This window comes from Catharus ustulatus, chromosome 29 (genome assembly GCF_009819885.2).
Source record: "Catharus ustulatus isolate bCatUst1 chromosome 29, bCatUst1.pri.v2, whole genome shotgun sequence".
NCBI lineage: Eukaryota > Metazoa > Chordata > Aves > Passeriformes > Turdidae > Catharus > Catharus ustulatus.
Window position 1 is genome coordinate 6,357,668 of NC_046249.1, and position 12,254 is coordinate 6,369,921.

The following is a 12,254-nucleotide window of genomic DNA, read 5'->3' on the forward strand; positions in this document are numbered from 1 at the left end:
CTCTGTATGTCAAGAGGACTGCATACATGAGAAGAGGCCTACCCATCCCTGAAGAATGTTCTGGTAGTATGACCATATGACATGGAAAGCAGTTCTACTCAGAGCAACACAGATCACTTAACCCTTCCCTCCAGTACAGCTACTAATAAACACACTATTCTTGGGTCCCTTGGTTTAAAACCACAGAAGTACAAACACTTAAATAAAATTATGATATGAAGACCAAGCACTGTATTCCAAGACCATTATAAAAACCCAAACCCAAAGGACAGTGCAAAGAACAGTGTTCAGTCGATTACAAGTGTTCCATTCAAGTGTTCCATGCAACAACATTGTGGTGTGAAGCCAATATAACTTCAGTGAAAGGAAATCTGGGCATTCCTGCTCAAGTGGTAAAAAAATAAGCACAAGAAATGAAAATAACACTTGTGAGTCCTTAGAAAAGAAAGTGGAATCTTTACGCACCTTTCCTCTTCTCCTTCCAGGAGTTTTCGGTAAGCACTGATCTCCATGTCCAGTGCTAATTTAACATCAAGCAGTTCTTGGTACTCTGTAAGCTGAAGCTGCATCTGGTCCCTCATGTCTGTCATTTCCCTCTCCTTTGCATCCAGCATCTTCCTAAACTTCTCCCGCTCACCAGCCATCATTTCTTCCAGTTCCCGAATGCGATCTTCTGCTGCACTGGCCTAGGCACACAGCACAAGAAAAAGCCCACCTGGCATCCATGCAGGTCTATTCAAAAAGTTAAAACCCTTCTCCCTCCCAAATGAACAGAACAAAGATTTCTCTGTGTAAAATTCAGGAAATATGAAGGGTCAGAATGGTTAATATGTTCACACAAAACAGCCGTGTGTTTGAGATGAAAGCCAATTTAGTCCCTTTACCTGTTTCTGAAGACCAGAAAGCTGGTAGCTGAGAGCTTCTATCCTCATGCGAGCCTCCTTCAGCTCCTCTCGAGCTGCACCAGCAGCTTTGTCATTTTGGTCAGAGGACAATTTGGCATTCTCCAGCTGGAAGGAAAGTTTTATACAGCTCACTTGTACTGAGTTAGAAATCCTGCAATATCCTTTTGGCAAAAAAATAGCAATTATTTAATTCTAAAACATTTTAAATGGTCTGGTAAGTTTAGGATTAGAACTGCATAACGTTAAGGAATACCCTAAGGACTGAGGAAAATCTATTTCAGATCTTATAGGATTTCTTATAGGATTTGCTTATGCTGTTAAAAAAATACTCTATTAGCCCTTCCATTATACAAGCAACCTTAGTTTCCAAAAAACTGACCACATGCTCTGCTTGCTTGTCCTAAGGCAAATCACACTGGGTGACAGCAAAGGCTGCCTACCTAATTCATGTCCTGGTCCAAAAGTTCCCTGGATGCCCAGAGACTAGCTCAATAAAACATTCCATGGATAGCTGGCTATTTGTAACTTAGGGACTTCCACAGTCAGAGACAATATTTTGTTGTTTACTGTCTCTCAGTGGATTTCTCAGGCAGGAATTTGTCTCTGCATTCTTAATTTTTGGGGCAATGAGCTTAGCTCTATATTAAAGAACAACACTTTTTGTTTCTTCTCAATCTGGACATCCTCACTGGACATTCAGTGTTCCTGCTCCTACTGAAAATATAATAAGCAATCACTCCTCATTCACCTACCCCCATGCTTTTTATCCTTTTACAAATATCCACAGTAACTTTCACTTCTATCAACACATCTCTTTTCCTGGTGAAGTTTTATTTAGAATTTTCTCATGCATGACTTGTTTCCCACTCTAAATTCTCTGTCAGACTGCGCCATATTACTCTGTAGTACCTTTGCAAGAAGCAATAAAACTAGCCACAGCACTCCAGATGACATCCAGTCCCACAGGCAAAAATGCATTTGGTTTTCTTATCTTTCCCTAATAGTTGCCAATAACGATTTGTTTTTAAGTTTTTGTTGATTTTTTTGTTTATTTTAATTTTTTTTGTTAAAGCTAATGAACATATTTAATTTCTAGTGGTTAATTTTAACCAAAACAGAGAGAGTAAAACCAGAACCCTCACATGGCAAATGTCATGAAAGCAGAGAGCTAGAAAAATCATCCTTTGCATGCCTTAGAGCTGGACCTCAACAATTTTACCACACCACGGAACCCACTCAAAAAATAAACTGATCCAATTCTAAGAACAGTTACAGACAGACATTCTTTAGCCACACAGCACAAAGGTTTATAAAATCAATCCTCATTATTTCTGCTGTTCACTAGGTTCTGAGTAGCACACACAGAGCCTTCTTTAGGCCACAGGTTTTGAAGGAACTTCAACTACACACTCCATTACTTCTTGTAAAGTTTAAAATTAAAAAATATTTGAAGTCTAACAACCATTCACTACCTTACAGTCATGCTGGCATAGTGCCAAATACTCATACTTAGAATTTCTATAGCTTATTATCACAGATCATGATGAAGCCATTTTTAAGCATTCAAGTCTCAATAAGGTCTCCCTGGAGAATTCTCTAGTCCAGGCTGAACACCCCAGCTGTCTCAGCTCTCTCCACAAGAGGTGTTCCAGTCCTCGGATTACTTTTGCGGCCTCCTCTGGACTTTATCCAGCTGCTCCACATTTGTCCTGTGCAAGAAGTGAGCTTTTACCCAAGACCATCTTATCCTGGAGCTGCTCAGTAGCTAAACCTCATGACTTGCTTTGACAAATTGCTCCCCAGCTTTCGCTTTCTAACAGGGACATATCTTTGTTCAGAAACCACAGAATGAAATTCACAGCTAAATTCCTCTTCTTCCATATTCCAACTTCATCCACAATAACCACCTTTATGCAGGGAAAAAACAGCTTATTTTGTTCATTCCCCTGTTCAAAGCTTGTCACTGTTTCATTTTCTAAGTCTGTATGTTGCAGCCTTTTTTAAAACTTTTTTTTTCTACTAAGCATCTTCTATCCTGGATCTCCTTCAGACTATGACTAGTAGCTCCTTGTATAAAGTATTACATGTTCCAGAGTTCTGTGAATAATTCCAACACTGCCAACTGTGTTGGGGGTTTTAATTTTAATTGTGGGGTTTTAGTATCTATTATCTATGGTGTTGCTGCCATAAGTAATAGTTTAATATTTGTAGATCAGTGTTTCTCAAACCAAATTATCAACCCAAAGAACTCAAAGGGAGTCTCAGTGAACAGTTGGGGAGAACAATGTTAGCAGCACAAGAAAACAAGAAGTGGCTGTAACTACTGACAAGTACAGTAGTTTCACGAATACAAGCCGCACGGAGTATAAGCCGCACTTCCGGTGCCTCGACACTGTTGCTGTCTTTGTCAATAAATAAGCCGCACCCCGAATATTAGCCGCACTTTCGTTCGTAGCGAGAATCCGTGCACAGCTTTCACAAATTGGCCAATTAGTAACAGGATCGCGGCATAGCGGGGTTTACTGGCTCGGGGCGGGGCCAGGAAGGCTCGGCCCGCTCATGGTTGCCGACGGGGCTGGCCGGGTGGTGCTGCAGCCGCCGCCGGGCTCACTGGCCCCCCTCTCCCGTCAGCACCGCCCCGCTGCCGCGTTTGCTCGCCCTGCCGGCGGGCCGGCCGCCGCCGCCGCTGCCAGGCACGTCGGCCGCCCCGCTGCCGTGTTTGTTCGCCCGGCCGGAGGGCTGCCGCCGCCGCCGGGCTCGCTGGCCCCCCTCTCCTGTCAGCACCGCCCCGCTGCCGCGTTTGCTCGCCCTGCCGGCGGGGTAGCCGCCGCCGCCGCCAGGCTCGCTGGCCGCTCCCTCCCATCTGCACTGCCGCCGCGTTTGCTCGCCCTGGCCGGCACTGCAGGCCCCCGCACCGCTGGGCTCCCCCACGCTGCTGGCCCCGATTCTGCTGGGCTTCCCCCGCTGCCAGGCAGCCCCACCCGCCAGCCTTACTGCTTCTGCCATGCTCCCCTGCACTGCTAGCCCCAGTTCTCCCGGGCTCCCCCACCCTGCTGGCCCGGGCTCTGCCGCGCCCCCCTGCCCCGCCCTGCTGGCTCAGGCTCAGCCGCCCGCCCCCCACACTGCTGGCCCCGCCTCTGCCAGGCTTTCCCACCTCAGCCGGGGCCGGCCGGGCTCCAGCTTGGCTTGGGGCTGCCGCGGGCTCTCACTTCCGTGTTGGCAGCTTTTAGAATATTGTTCATGTATTAGCCGCCCTCGAATATTAGCCGCACTTCCGGGTTTCCACCAAAATTTTGGTCAAATTGGTGCGGCTTGTATTCGTGAAATTACTGTATTTTCAACAACCAGAATTGCCAGGATGGGGCTCTGAGTAACCTGTTCTAGTTTAAAGACGTTCCTGTTCAAGGCAGGGGGCTGGACTACGTGGCTTTTAAAGGTCCCTTCCAGCCCAAACCATTCTACAATTCTATGATTTCCAGATTATATACCATGGTTTTCATCACCAAAGCTGGTCAGGAAAGGTCTCATATCTTGCCTGAAGTTTCCCTGTCACCAAAGAAATCACAGCTGTATCTAGTAATTTTCCGGTCCAGAACTAACATAGATCATTGAAATGTGGCCAGGCCTAGACATATTTAAAAGTGCATTGGTGTGGTCAGGAATACTGCAAAGACCACAGTAAAGTGATAAGACACCCTTGGATAAGAAGCCCCTTCCAGTGTGTCTATATTCGTTTGCAAGCTCACTGCATCCAAGGAAAAGCCCATACTGAGACACAACCACTTCGAAGTTCTCCAATTTCCCTGTTCAGCTTCTTATGCACAACATATTGCACATATTGCAAGTCTTCCCTATCCCTTCCCTTTGTGAAAAAAAACTGGATCTACTGATGTAAAAAAAGAATCCTTATAGCACAAGACATTGTCTAATCAGCTACTGTGTGACATCCACTGTTCCCACTGTGTCTTTTGCAGAGACCAACAACAGCTCCACATGTTTTCTCACTGACCTCTCTTGGCTAAAGCTGTTGCTTGCTATTACCTCTGGCTATAACGTCCCTGGAACTGCATCTGCACACAAGTCCTAGGGAAGGCATTTGAACATTGGGACAAAACTTCCTCAAATCACAGTTACTTGTCTCTTCAAGAGTAGTAGAGCTGACAGAAGTGTTTTTTATCTCACAAACTGGGCTTCCAGTCAGACAGTGTTGTGGACAGCAGTTGTTACCTTAGCCTGATAGGTCTGCTCCAGCTCCATCTTATACAGTTTGACTTGTTCATCATGTTGATTTCGCAGATCCTCCAGAGCTTGAGTCATTTTGGATTCATACTCCTGTTGGCGGCTTGTGTCCACCTCAATCAAACGATGCTCATGTCGTTTTCTCGTTTCCCTTATTTCCTACACACACACAAAAAAGAGGGACAAATTCCCAGACTAAGGTAAACAGTACAAGCAGTTACATTCAGACATCAATTAACTACTGCAGTACTAAATACTTAGCATCATGGAGCTACAGTACTACACGCATTTAAGCCTGCATGCACTAACAGATTCAAATCACTGTTTTCATTTGTCAGGATGTAATTCTTAAAAGTGATACAACTTAAAATCAGCTTCAAAAATAGCCACATACTGTCTAAGGAAGGAGCTGTTTTATGCTACAAAAGTCAAAATGGGGGGAAGTGAAAAAAACATCAATTTTTTCATAGCAAAGAGATTCCATATACTGCACTACAAACCCTGTCCTTCTCAATATACATCCTGACATTACCATAGCAGCCTACAAGGAATCAGATTAAAATTAACACCTTTTGTGAACACTGAAAAAAATCATTACAGAGAAAAACTGCATCTTCAAATTTCACTCCTAAGCATATGTGGATTTCATCTATATTCTAGATACTTGATCACCCCTTCTTATTAGATTTTGACTAGAGTATTAATAAAGCAGCAACTCAAGCAGTCCTGAAGACATAATCTTTTATGATCTTTTATGATTTGTTAGTTTGTACTAACAAATTTTCATTTTTAGAAATGCATGAGTTTTCTGTGTTTAAGAACACTGGTTGCAAACTAGTAAGGTAAGGCTTACTCAGACACTTACTCATGCAGAGACCTGGCCAGACCTGAATGTGTGGTATGAGAAAAACAATTTCTTCCTTCAGGGTAGGACAAACAACCAAGGAGTGGTTCTGAGTACTGGGAGGAGGCCTGAAGTTAGCAGCACGGCCAATAACAAGTGAAGCAAGGTTCAGTTTTGCTGGACTGGAGTCACAGGAGGGTAACATATGTTCAAGGTAACTTTACTAGTTGTTTTGCACAAATGCTCTACATCTAAAAATTCGTACCAAGAAACATGTCCTTTTACTAGCAGCAATGTGCTCTGAAGTGACATGGAAGAAGTTTTTCTTCCTGCAGTTAATTTTTACACCAAGAAAACTAGCAAGCAGCAGTCTCTCAGTAACTGTAGGCAATGGTAGCTCAGAAGCTGAAGGAATGTTGTGGGGGACTATGAGAGATCAGGTGAAGGACTGAGCTGATCCAGCAGCTCAACACCACTAGAATAAGAAGCAGACCTCACTTGCCACACTCCCAGTCATGATGTCTCAATTCTAATGGAGATGTGGACCCTTTAGTAAACCAAATCAATTCACTAAAATAAAGGAAATAAATTTCTTTATTGCGTTGTGTGTTGACTTGGTGCATAGAAGAATCAAAAACATTCAGGAATGGCTACAGAACACTCACCCTTGAGCACAGCAAGCTTTAGAATTAGCTTCTGCTGTCTCATTTAGCTTCACCTTCAGTCAATAGCAACACATTCTCTCCAAAAAGAAAGTTATTTTAAGGTCCTACAACCAAAAAAGGATCTGTCACTGCAGTCAGTGTATCAATCCAACTGCTCCAGGGCATGGAAGTGAGACAGTGGTCAGTACATCTCAGGGTGATCTCCCTGGTTTGTTTCTTTGCCCTACTCCAGCCCCTGCCCCCTGTCCTTAGCCTCTCAGCCCTGTCCCATCTCTTAAACCAGTCTCACTCATTTGGATTCTGTGGTAAAACAACTCAGTCACTAAACAGTGAAAAATTAAACTCAACCAAAAAAACTTTAGTATCTTTCTAGTTAATGTGGTTTAAGTGGTTAGGTGAACAGCGATCTAAGCATCACACCTAGAGTAGGTGAGATGAACAGCAGAAGCACGTGTCGACTGCTCAGTATCCACTCATTGAATGAGCTTGCAGAATCACCAGAGATGGAATAAACAGACATAACACTTTGCATCTGGTACAGAGAGAAAGTCATGCTTCCCTTTCCCAACTCCCACTATAACAAAAATTTTGGTCTTCACTAGAACCAGTCACGTAACAGGCAGAAAACTACCTCTGCAATAAGCAAGGCAGCTGCATACTGTTCTAGTCAATAAAAATAGATTATAATCAGGTCCACCAACCAAAGCTTGTCTAAGTAAAGAGCAGAGTCATGCAACCAGGTCCAGAGAGAGGAACAAAATTCTCCCTTTTCCACAGCAGTCAGCTGGCTCCATGAATTCACCTGCCCATGGGAGTCCACCACTGATCTACCATGTAAAAAGGTGTAAAACCTCCACCTATTTTATTACTCATCCCATTTACAGGAAGGATAATACTAATTTTCTCTACCTGGACTAGTTAGTAGCTGCTCATAGTCAATTTGATTAAAAGCTACATTAACTTTGGACAGTAGCAAGATTACTAGATTGATAATACCTCCTCAAATACATTCTTCCTGAAATCCAGATCTTCTTGCAAACTCTGGCACCGATTTTCCAGGTCCACACGTATGAGTGTCTCCTTCTCCAACTGCTTCTTTGCCACAGCATGACCATCTTCAGCCTAGTAAAGAATTTTAAAGATAATTTTGTCTGTATTCCTGTCTTTCATCTATATACCTTTAATGGTCTTCATCTGATGTCTTTGGACTGGTTACTCACAATAACAAATCTAATGTCAAGTCACTGATTTAAAGAAAACCAAGCCACACAATCACCAGAAGGAAATACAATAAATTTTTAAAAGCCCCACAAAAACAAAAAAGAAAGAACAGGTGTGTGTGTGTGTTAATTGATATTTAAACCAAGCTTATATGTCTGCATACTAGCTATTTAAAATGTAGGATTAGTTCAATACATTCTGATACAGGAGCTGATGATTATTAATTCCTTGAGCACAACCAGCTGCACTTTATTTTTCTTGCTAGCATGGTCCTACTGGGTACTCCAGCAGAAGTGTAAAATCATGCACGACCTTACAAAGAACATTTAATAACCCAACATCCCATGAATATAGAAACATCAGAAATTTTAAAATAAAAGTTTCTGACAAGCAAAATGTCTAAAACACTGTGTTGCTTTGGTCATTTTATATAGATTTCTTATAATTTAGTTTTGTATCCAAGAGGATCAGCCAAAGGTTCATCAGTAAGCAAAGCGGATCATTGATGCTCAGGCTATAAACTGACCGCAAAGAAAAAAAAAGAATTTATGTTACACAGCCTTTCCTGTGCTGAAGCAAGAGAGCATTCCATTTCATACCTTAGCAAGCTGGGCACGCAGATCAGCCACCTCTGCTTCCAGACTGCGTTTCTCATTCAGGACAGTATTGAGTTCGGCTTCACTTCTATGGAAGAGAACTTCCAGATCCTTGATGCGACCCTGAGCCACAGACAAATCTGCATCTTTCTTCTTGTAGCTGGAAAAAAAAAGAAAAAGTACTTTATATTTATGCATGGGTGCACACCCATCCTGAACACATCCTGGTTACAGCCACAGGTATTTTTGTTACCAGACACCTTTTATCAAGCCCAGCTCATCACTATATGGCTCTTGCAGTAACCTGCATTGACCTGGAACACCCCCAAAATGTGCAGCCGCAGTACCATGTTCTGTAAATGCATGGTACGCTAAAAAACATGTTATGGACAGACAAGGGAAAAACAACAAGGCAACTCTGGCAGCTAAGAGGTGTAAACAGTACTTTGTCATCTGGCAGCTACACAGCTGGTACCTTTTACTTTGGAGTGCATCCTATTAAACAAAGTACATGCAATGGACAAAGAGGCCTGAGCATCTCCAGTGTTTTATATCTGATGTGGACAAGCCTATTCCTCATCATGTATTCCCACAAAAAGTAGCAAAATAAAATAATCCACTATGGAAAGGTGGTCACCTGAAAGGTGGTCACCTTTCAGGAATAAACCAGTATTTCTTCAGCAGTATTCATTATGGGCAAAGCACGTCTGAGTGCTTAAATATCATCATTTGAGCTGTTATATCCAAATTGCAGATATGATCAAGGTAATCTTCGTTCTGCCCACCAAGTAATTTTCATCTAGCATAGTGACTTTCTGCAGCTTTCCTCAGCATGTATCATTATGCTATTAAAAAACTGTTCTGTTATGTGCTGTAATGCTTTCTTGTTGCTGCATAAGCTTGCTGTAGCCTGATACCACATGGGATGGAGGAAACAATTTTAAAATTATTTTTCTCTTAAGAGATTGTAGACAATTTTTCTCCTTTCCCTTCCTCAAACTTCAAATCTATAAACCTGCAGTTTACAACTGTGGTCCATAAGTTGTTTTTAAGAGAACTTTGAAGAGAATACCTACTACATATAGGCTTTTAAAAGCTCTGTATTCAATCTGCAACTCCAAACATGGAAAATAACTATTACATTTGCAAAGAGGACAAAAAAAAAAGCTGAAAACCACTGTTCTAGATTATACAAACTTTGTTGCCCAGCCCAGATCCTGAAGCTTAGTTCCCAAACCCCTCATCACCTGTACTGTCTTCTGGAATTTCTGATTTGCCTGAATTGGTCAGAATTATTTTACCAAAATCCTCTATTATGGCATATTAGTGTGCCCTACATACAATATTTCTTTACATGGGTTCAGCATGATGTGCATCTTTTTCTAAGTTGACATCTTTTTGTGGCATTTGACACTTATTTTGTGATGCATTCAGCTTGTGTTTTCTCTCTGCATTTCATGGCGTAGATCTTGGAATCTGTTTTCATTTAATTGTGAATTTAACTGATTTGTCTCATCATCAGTCCAATCTGTCACTGTGAATTCTGTTCTGAAACATATGTGCAGCGTCTTCAAACTCAGCAGCATGCTGGAGGCACAGACAAAACATGGTTTCTACTTAAGAGACAAATATTTAGCAGCAATGGGAAGGTCACAAGCACTGTGTAATACATATGTTGTAAAACATGCCACTGTGCCTGTGTCACAACCAAGCAGACCTGGGGAGCCTTCTGCCTGTGCAGGACCCAAAGAGCAAATATCACTTCACTCTGAGCATGAACAGCAGCATGTGCTTACACAGCCTCTTGCTTCTCCCCACTTGCAGAAGCCAGGCAGCAAGCAACTGCTTCCAGGGATGGGAATGAATGAAGTGTTTGATGTACAGTTGGACAAAGAACCATAGAGAATTCTTGACAGTGGTAAGTAACTTCAGCCCTTTCAAGGACCTGATAACATTGCAAACCGTTTTAATTTTTGTTTTCACTTATAATTTCAGCCTTCAGTTTACTACCTTCATGCAAAAAATGTGACAGGTTTCACAAAGATACAAATGCTTTTGCGGGTCTCTGAGGTTTTAAAAAGTTCCCACAAGCAGCCAATCCACCTGGTAAGATGTGTCAATGCTTCAAAGAACACCACCTTAGGGTAACTCTCAAGAGCTCTTTTTTCCCAGAAAGAGCCACATTTGCTCAAGGGAAATGTTTCAGTGACCACATGTAGTGGGTCTAGCATAAAAACCTAAGTTCTTTTCATCCATTTCTGGGAACAGAGGTCTTCTTTGCTGGGGGCAAAGGGTTTTCATCACTCATCTCTCTCTGTTCAAATGTCTCATAGAATCATGACTATTTCAACATCTGCTTGCTTCAGCACGGATGCTTTTGCTCATGTCTACAATTTGAACGCTCCATCCCTCCATGCTTTTCAATGATTTACAGGGATATTTCAGTGTATCACAGTCCATTGCCACGGCCTACAAAAGAATTTCAGCCCAAGACTAAGGCCTCTCCTCACTCTCCTCCCATCTGGGATTTTGATTCTTTTACTGACCTACATGTCTCCTGTTGTTCCCTCTAAGTACCTTCACTCTTTTATTTCTCTCACTTGAGAGAGCATTGATGTTTGCAGATTTCACCTGTGCATTAAAAGAGTCAATATCTCACCAGGGCCTACAGATGGCCATGTGATCTTTACAAGGCAGCACTGTGCTGCTGGGGGGATCTCAGCAGCCAGGCCAGGACTCCACAGCAGCACGTTGCAGGCCAATGGCTTCCCCTCCCCCTGCCTGGCAGCTAAGGCAGCTAATCTCAGCCAATCCCCGGGCCCACCTGGCCGTGCTGAGGGTGAGAACCCAGCCCAGACAGTGCTGTAGCAGAAGCAGGGCCTCGCCCGGTCCAGCCCAGCCCCGCCAGGCCTGCAGGCCATGCAGCAGAACGGGGCCGGCTGGCTAGCGCAGTTACCTGTTCAAAGCTGGAAACAAGAGAGAGCTTTCCAGGGTTTGTTCATCCTGAAATGTGATTTACAGAGAAGTGTCTAGCTTTCTTAAGCAGTTTCACAGCATGTCAAACAGTCAGCAGTCTTCACAGAGAATCACGCCTGATGGATTTTTTCTTTAACTAAAATCCAAGCTATGTTAAATGACGACACCACAGAATCACAGCATTGTTTGGATTGAAAGGGACCTTAAAGCTGATCTTGTTCCACCTCCATCATGTTCCAAGCTGCGTCCAACATGGCCTTGGATGCTTTCAAAGATGGGGCAACCCTATCTGTTCTGGGCAACCCGTGCCAGGCTTTCACCATCCTCACAGGAAGAATTTGTTCCTAATATCAAATCTAAACCTACTGTCTTTCAGTATGAAACCACGTCCTGTTGTCCTGTCCCTACGTGTGGGGTAGATAGCTGGCAGAGGAAGCAACAGCATGACATTCACTACTCTCAGAGCTGGGAGCATGCAGCTCCAGCATAAAACTGCTAAAACAAGCAGAATGATGGCACCTGACAGATACCTTCAGATCTGCTTGACCTGAGAAAAAGTGACGCAGGTAAAGATATGAACAGACACTTCAGGAACATCAGAACAGGAGAGTTTCCTTGACCACAGCATCACAGAGTTACCTCTGCTATCAATGCATAGATCTTATTCATTTCACCAGACATGTTCGACCATCTTGTGGGAGGGCAGTGTTCTACCCAAGCAGAAGTGTTGTGCACCTCAAGGATAAATTAGCTGTTCCCAACCATATCTCATCCATTTATCCCCTCCCTCCAGTAGTCAAAAGCTTTG

General features: G+C 43.1%; 1 protein-coding gene across 1 annotated transcript in view; it reads right to left on the bottom strand.

Annotated features, from left to right (window-relative positions):
• The window catches only part of LMNB2 (lamin B2), a 41,278-nt gene that overhangs the window by 12,753 nt on the left and 16,271 nt on the right, over nucleotides 1-12,254 (bottom strand). Inside the window, exons 3-7 of the mRNA XM_033082101.1 lie at nucleotides 8,474-8,630; nucleotides 7,650-7,775; nucleotides 5,133-5,303; nucleotides 885-1,010; nucleotides 466-686 (exon numbers count right to left, since the gene is read on the bottom strand). Of these exons, the coding sequence (XP_032937992.1) occupies nucleotides 466-686; nucleotides 885-1,010; nucleotides 5,133-5,303; nucleotides 7,650-7,775; nucleotides 8,474-8,630 (801 nt within the window). The remainder of the gene's footprint in view (nucleotides 1-465; nucleotides 687-884; nucleotides 1,011-5,132; nucleotides 5,304-7,649; nucleotides 7,776-8,473; nucleotides 8,631-12,254) is intronic.